Raw genomic sequence first — 7,500 nt, 5'->3', positions numbered from 1 at the left:
CTCCAAGCACATACGTTCTATTAAAACTACAACAGACCTCCAAGCACATACGTTCTATTAAAACTACAACAGACCTCCAAGCACCACGTTCTATTAAAACTACAACAGACCTCCAAGCACCACATTCTATTAAAACTACAACAGACCTCCAAGCACCACGTTCTATTAAAACTACAACAGACCTCCAAGCACCACGTTCTATTAAAACTACAACAGACCTCCAAGCACCACGTTCTATTAAAACTACAACAGACCTCCAAGCACCACGTTCTATTAAAACTACAACAGACCTCCAAGCACCACATTCTATTAAAACTACATCAGACCTCCAAGCACCACGTTCTGTTAAAACTACAACAGACCTCCAAGCAACTACATTCTATTAAAACTACATCAGACCTCCAAGCACCACGTTCTGTTAAAACTACATCAGACCTCCAAGCACCACATTCTATTAAAACTACAATAGATCTCCAAGCACCACATTCTATTAAAACAAACATGGGCACCACTTTGAGAATGTTTCTTTGTTTTGTTTGTTTTTATTCCAGACCAGTTCCTGCTGATCGTGGTGGTCGTAGCTGTGTCTGTGGTGGCTCTGTCTGTGGCTGCCATAGTGGGTAAGATCACTGTCTGTTGTTACATTTATATTAAGATCACTGTCTGTTGTTACATTTATATTAAGATCACTGTCTGTTGTTACATTTATATTAAGATCACTGTCTGTTGTTACATTTATATAGTGGGTAAGATCACTGTCTGTTGTTACATTTATATAGTGGGTAAGATCACTGTCTGTTGTTACATTTATATAATGGGTAAGATCACTGTCTGTTGTTACATTTATATAGTGGGTAAGATCACTGTCTGTTGTTACATTTATATTTTACTCATGATCAGAGCTTCCGTTGCTCCAGACTGTATGACGGAAGCATTTATATTTTACTCGTTATCAGAGCTTCCGTTGCTCCAGACTGTACGACGGAAGCATTTATATTCTACTCGTGATCAGAGCTTCCGTTGCTCCAGACTGTACGACGGAAGCATTTATATTTTACTCATGATCAGAGCTTCCGTTGCTCCAGACTGTACGACGGAAGCATTTATATTTTACTCATGATCAGAGCTTCCGTTGCTCCAGACTGTACGACGGAAGCATTTATATTTTACTCATGATCAGAGCTTCCGTTGCTCCAGACTGTACGACGGAAGCATTTATATTCTACTCGTGATCAGAGCTTCCGTTGCTCCAGACTGTACGACGGAAGCATTTATATTTTACTCGTGATCAGAGCTTCCGTCGCTCCAGACTGTACGACGGAAGCATTTATATTCTACTCGTGATCAGAGCTTCCGTTGCTCCAGACTGTACGACGGAAGGATTTGAACATTGCGAGAGGCAACAGTTGATCAAATGGAATCCATTTTCTGGTAGAGCATAAAGTATATTTTTTATTGAAAAGCAATGTTGTTTAGTTAAATGACATTAAATGACACGGCTGTCAGCGGCTGCAGCCAATCAGGCGCTCCGAGCCTTTGAATAGACAGATTGATATGAACCAATCAGGTGCAGCGGTCTGTTATAGAGCTGAATTTGGCGATTGACGTTTTTTATTGTAAATTTCTTTCTATTTTATTACTTCTTATCTATTGTATTGTTATTCTGTACTGTGATATGGATTCAATAAAGATTTAATTGAATTGAATTGGCCAATCAGAATCGGGCATTAAACCGAGCTGTGTAATAAATGTAACGTACGGATCAGACAGAAGCAAATCATTTACATTTCATATTATGTAACCTTTGACCTTTGAACCTCTGTAACCTTTGACATGTGTGACTCATTCCAGCCGTGGTTTTGGTGAAACGCAACCTCAGCAGCAGACAGCAAGGGTGAGTCTGAACACGCACGCACACACGCACGCACGCACACACACACACACACACGCACACGCATACACGCACACGCACAGCTGTGTGTGTTTTCACAGTTAGCGGAATCACTCACAATGACAATGTTTTACAGTTTGACACAATGGATAAGTTCCTGGTTCCTGTGTGTGTGTGTGTGTGTGTGTGTGTGTGTGTGTGTGTGTGTGTGTGTGTGTGTGTGTGTGTGTGTGAGTCATCGCTCTCATTTCTGCAAAGTCAGCCCACAGAACTGGTCTGAGAGCTAACAGTCACACACACACACACGCACGCACGCACGCACGCACGCGCGCACACACACACACACACACACACACACACACACACACACACAAAACACACGCACGGTTAATTTTGTCTTGCCAAGTTCAGCTCTTAAGTGAAACAAACGGGACCCCCGATTCCCAAATTTCCCCAGAGACTCCGGAGACCCCCCACAGGGTTTTATCGTAATCACTCGGGGACGGGTCGGAATCGGCCGTATGTGTCCCGCAGAACTCCAGAACTCCATTACTATTTCACAATGTAGTCGTTTCATCAGACGCCCTTAATCCAGAGAGACTTACAGTAGCAAGAACAACACATGAATGATTGCGAACGCAGTGAGCACTTACTATGAGACCTAGCAGATCATGTCTGTGTGTCTGTCTGTCTGTGTGTCTGTCTGTCCCGCTTTTGTGCCCATATATGGAGCTGAGTGATTACGTCACCATGACTCAGCCATAACCATATAAGGAGTCCCCAAAGCAGCTATACGTCCAAAACCCAAATATGTATGAGCTGCGTTCGCTTCCCGCGTTTGCGCGTCTTACTGGTACATCACATACTGTACATAGAAATATAGTCATCTAGGATCATCAGGAGCCATTGATTGATTGATTGTTTACAAGAGGGTCCACCTTGTTCAATTCATCAAAATATTTAAAAACGTACAATAGACACTTCTATTTAGTTAAAGAACAGAACAGGAATTCATCATAAAGGAGGTAAAAAGGGAAAATAAACATATACAGTGAGGGGAAAGGGGGGGGGGGGCATTGGGGGGGGGATTCAGATTTTATTGGGGCCAGTTTGGAATTGCAGCCGTTCCGTAGGGGCCCTTTGAGAGCGGTAATGAGGGAGTCAAGGGATCCGCATGTCTTAATGACTGTTCCACATTTTGGGCTTACGTTTATAAGCGTAGATGTCAATAAAATAATTCATGATCGGGATGAGGTTACAGTAGGACAACAACAAGGTTGAGTTACGCAACGCATGTGTAGCGAGAAGGTGCAGACAGACAGACAGACAGGCAGGCAGGCAGGCAGGCAGGCAGGCAGGCAGGCAGGCAGGCAGGCAGACAGACAGACAGACAGACAGGCAGGCAGGCAGGCAGACAGACAGACAGGCAGGCAGGCAGGCAGGCAGTGTCGCTGGTCCCTGACCCAACAAGACAAGACTTGACCTGCATTCTCCTCCCCCCCCCCCCAACACACACACACACACACACACACACAGAGAGAGAGAGAGAACAGCCCGAACCAGTTGAACAAAGAAGAAAGTTGTTTCTTTCTCTCTCTCTCTCTCTCTCCTGATTGTGCAACCAGTGTTGTAGCTCTCTCTCTCTCTCTCTCTCTCTCTCTCTGTGTGTGTGTGTGTGTGTGCGTGCGTGCGTGCGTGCGTGTGTGTGTGTGTGTGCGTGAGGCTAGGCCGTGCGCTTTGGTAAGCAGCGTGTCATGCGTTTGTGCATGCAGGTACGCGACCTCGTGTCAGGTCAGAGGTTGCGACCTCGTCTCGTGTCAGAGGTCACGCAGTTCACAGCCCTAGAGGTCACAGAGGTCACGTCTTCAGTGTTGATTTAACTCTGAGAGTGTTCACTGTCTAGGTCACACTCAGAGCTAAAGGGATAGTTCAGATTTTTGTTGTATGAAATACTTGCCATTAATACAGTGGTTACAACTGCTCTGGTTCTGATTGGTTGAGTCCTGTGGTGGGAGTTCTGCTCTGGTTGCGAACGCACTGAGCACTTACTATGAGACCTAGCAGATCATGTCTGTCTGTCTGTCTGTCTGTCTGTCTGTCTATCGCGCTTTTGTGCCCATATATGGAGCTGAGTGATTACGTCACCATGACTCAGCCATAACCATATACGGAGTCCCCAAAGCAGCTATACGTCTAAAACCCAAATATGTACGAGCTGCGTTCGCTTCCCGCGTTTGCGCGTCTTACTGGTACCGATCGGTTGAGTCCCGTGGTGGGAGTTCTGATTGGTTGAGTCCCGTGGTGGGAGTTCTGCTCTGGTTTTGGTCAATATTAAGTAGTTCTGGTCATGTTGGTCAAAATAGACGATCCACAAGCTCACAAAATAGCCGATCTACAAGCTCACAAAATAGCCGATCTACAAGCTCACAACGCGTCGCGCTGCGACGCGTTGTGAGCTTGTAGATCGGCTATTTTCAGCAAGTGTAAAAACAGTCATTACGATGGGATCAGGACCCGCCAAAATACATTTTAGTCGACTAAATCACCTGTAGATTTTGTCGACAAAAACTAGACTTAAACACTAAAACATTCCAGGTGACTAAAATGTGACTGAAACTAAGTGAAAACTTATGACTAAAACTAAAATAGAAATGTTCTGCCAAAAACAACATCTGCATAAGAAGGTCTATTGGAGGTAATGGTTGCCAGGTTGGTGAGTCATCTGCATAAGAATGTCTATTGGAGGTAATGGTTGCCAGGTTGGTGAGTCAGATGTACTTTTAGTCACGAAAAAATGACTAATGTCTGTAAAACAGAACCTGCTTAATGACACAACTCCACCCTTAAAACACACACACACACACACACACACACACACACACACACACACACTGACACACACACACACACACACATACACACACACACACACACACACACACACACACACACACACACACACAGACCTAGTTATGACGTCCATGCAGACATATAATTTTGTTTGTTAGGCTATACTTGTTACCATACTGGCTTGTTTCCATAGGGGTCCTCAATTCATCCGAATGTACATTTCCTACATAAAAAAAACTAAACAAAGGTGCACATGAATTAATAATAATAATAAAAAGATTTGTCTAAATAATTTCATGAATAAATCATAGACAAATCTATGAAAGTCCATGAATTAGAAAATAATCAAAATATGCTGATCTGCAAGCTCACAACGTGCCGCAAAGTGACACCCCTGTGAGCTTGTAGATCTGCTATTCTCACTATAGTTTGGGCCAAAAGTCTCATTTCTGTTTTGGGTCTCGAGAAAAACAAGTTCTGGTTTTAACCAAAATGTGAAGCAAACATTAAATATATATTCTAGCAGCGAACGTTTTTAATTCAAATCTTTAAATATATATTCTATCAGAGAACGTTTTTAACTCAAATCTTTAAATATATTCTATGAAAGAGAACGTTTTTAACTCAAGTCTTTGAATATATATTCCATCAGAGAACGTTTTTAACTCAAATCTTTAAATATATATTCTATCAGAGAACGTTTTTAACTCAAGTCTTTAAATATATATTCCATCAGAGAACGTTTTTAACTCAAGTCTTTAAATATATATTCCATCAGAGAACGTTTTTAACTCAAGTCTTTGAATATATATTCTTTCACAGACAACGTTTTTAGGGGGGGGGGGGGGTCCCTGGAACAACATATTTTCAGAAGGGGGTGTTTGTGGCCAAATACAGATAATTCTGGGGGTCCTTGACATGAAAAAGGTTGAGAACCATATGAGGTTTTTCAGAAAACAAGTCAGGATTTAGAAGCCTTTTTTTATCGGGTCTAAATGCCTTAAATGAATTAATACAAATGATTGAATCATTTCAGAAACGGCTAAAATAGCCGATCTACAACCTGTCACAATAAGACATGTTGTGAACTTGTAGATCAGCAATTTTCCCTGCGTGATACTGTCATGTAAGTGGTATAAAACTATGTGTGTGTGTGTGTGTGTGTGTGTGTGTGCGCGCGCGTGCATATATAGGATCTACAGTGTGCCGACAGAGCAAGGCCACAAGGGGGCAGTATGAACACACCGGCGGAGAGAGGAGAGAAATGCACTGAGCTCTACTCTGACATCAGTTCCTGTTCCACATCCGGCTATATCCCTTATGTCATCATTTCCTGTACCCTACCCGGACCGTATGACATAATTAATTTCCTGTCCTCGTGTCATGTGATGCGTTTTCATTTTTAACTTTTCTTAGTACTCACATGTTTTACTTAAAGGAGCATTCAGTGATTTTTGGGTGATTTGGAGAAAAAACAAAAAAAACAGCAACAAGGCGCGCCCCCGCTCGATCGTGATTGGAGGAAGACCCCTCTCTGTCCATCCTGATTGGATGAAAAAAAACTAAAGTTTTTTATTCATTATTTACCTCAGGGGTTAAGTGGGGACAGGCAGGGACTCCTTATATGGTCAGCACACTCTAAGGTAGGGAGGATTATCACAAGAAAAAAAAGAAAAAGTGAAATCACTGAAGATACCTTTAAGTAAAAGTATATAAATAGTAGATGTACTGTTGAAGATGTCCCGTGTTCCAAATGTACTCGAGTAAAAGTATTGCAGAATGTCTCATTTCACATGCAAGTTCAAAACGTGTACACAATCTTTTGAAAGACCTACAAGCTCACAATGCGTCGCATCGCAACGCATTGTGAGCTTGTAGATCTGCTATTTTTTTCAAATTGCCAAAATGTGAAGTGTTTGATTTTTTTCTAATCAAAATCAAAATGTTTTCAAATAATATTTTCAGTTTTCAAATAATATCAGTGGCAGGAAAAGTACAATATTTGGCTCTGAGATGTAGTGGAGTAGAAGTTAAAATACTGGAAATTAGAAATACTCAAAAAACAAATACCTAAAAAATTGTACTTACGTTACGTACAGTACTTGTTCAAACTGTGTAACTTCAGTCTGTGTCTCAGGAAACAGTAAACCAGGTGCCTGGCACCCGCTGGTGGCTCCTTAGTGGTACTGCACTCTCTGTGTGGTAGGATACTTTATTTACATAACATGAACCACTGGAACCCTAGCATCCTTGTTGTGGGGGGAACATCCTAGTTCTGGGGGAGGGGGCATATTTGATTCACTCAAATACACATTTTTTTCCCCAGAAAGTCATCCGACAACTTTTCATGATTTACATGTTTATAAATAATAATAATATGTTTATAAATAATTGTTTAAAAAAATGTTTTTTTTAATATAAAAGTAACTGCCGGGGGAGGAAAGGGGGGTGGGGGGGGGGGGGGGAGACGACGACGACAAATCGCACAAATCATCGTAATATCGAATCGCAACAATCCTTAAATGGCAATATCATAATTATTAATAATATGATACGATACATGGGACCGTATGGTTATGTGACGTTACACCACAACTCCAGGAGATAAAGAGTGTTGCGTTGCGCCCCGAAAATAGTTTAGTCCAAAAGTGCCCTTATGGATTTTAGCCCCTGCCTCTCACTCTCAAATACAACCAATACACTCTCAGAGTATACTGTAAATCGGGGGTCCCAGAGAAAAGCCATTAAATGGGGGTCCG

General features: G+C 42.1%; 1 protein-coding gene across 1 annotated transcript in view; it reads left to right on the top strand.

Annotated features, from left to right (window-relative positions):
• The window catches only part of LOC308319131 (uncharacterized protein), a 16,068-nt gene extending 9,802 nt beyond the window's left edge, over nucleotides 1-6,266 (top strand). The window contains exons 6-8 of the mRNA XM_080768996.1: nucleotides 552-620; nucleotides 1,852-1,894; nucleotides 5,935-6,266. Of these exons, the coding sequence (XP_080625122.1) occupies nucleotides 552-620; nucleotides 1,852-1,894; nucleotides 5,935-5,980 (158 nt within the window). The 3' untranslated portion in view covers nucleotides 5,981-6,266. The remainder of the gene's footprint in view (nucleotides 1-551; nucleotides 621-1,851; nucleotides 1,895-5,934) is intronic.
• Nucleotides 6,267-7,500: the final 1,234 nt, after the last annotated feature.

Source organism: Protomyctophum bolini, assembly GCF_963924005.1.
Source record: "Protomyctophum bolini genome assembly, chromosome: 7".
Lineage (NCBI taxonomy): Eukaryota > Metazoa > Chordata > Actinopteri > Myctophiformes > Myctophidae > Protomyctophum > Protomyctophum bolini.
Note: the sequence above shows the minus strand (reverse complement) of the source record. Positions and strands in the feature narration are given on the sequence as shown.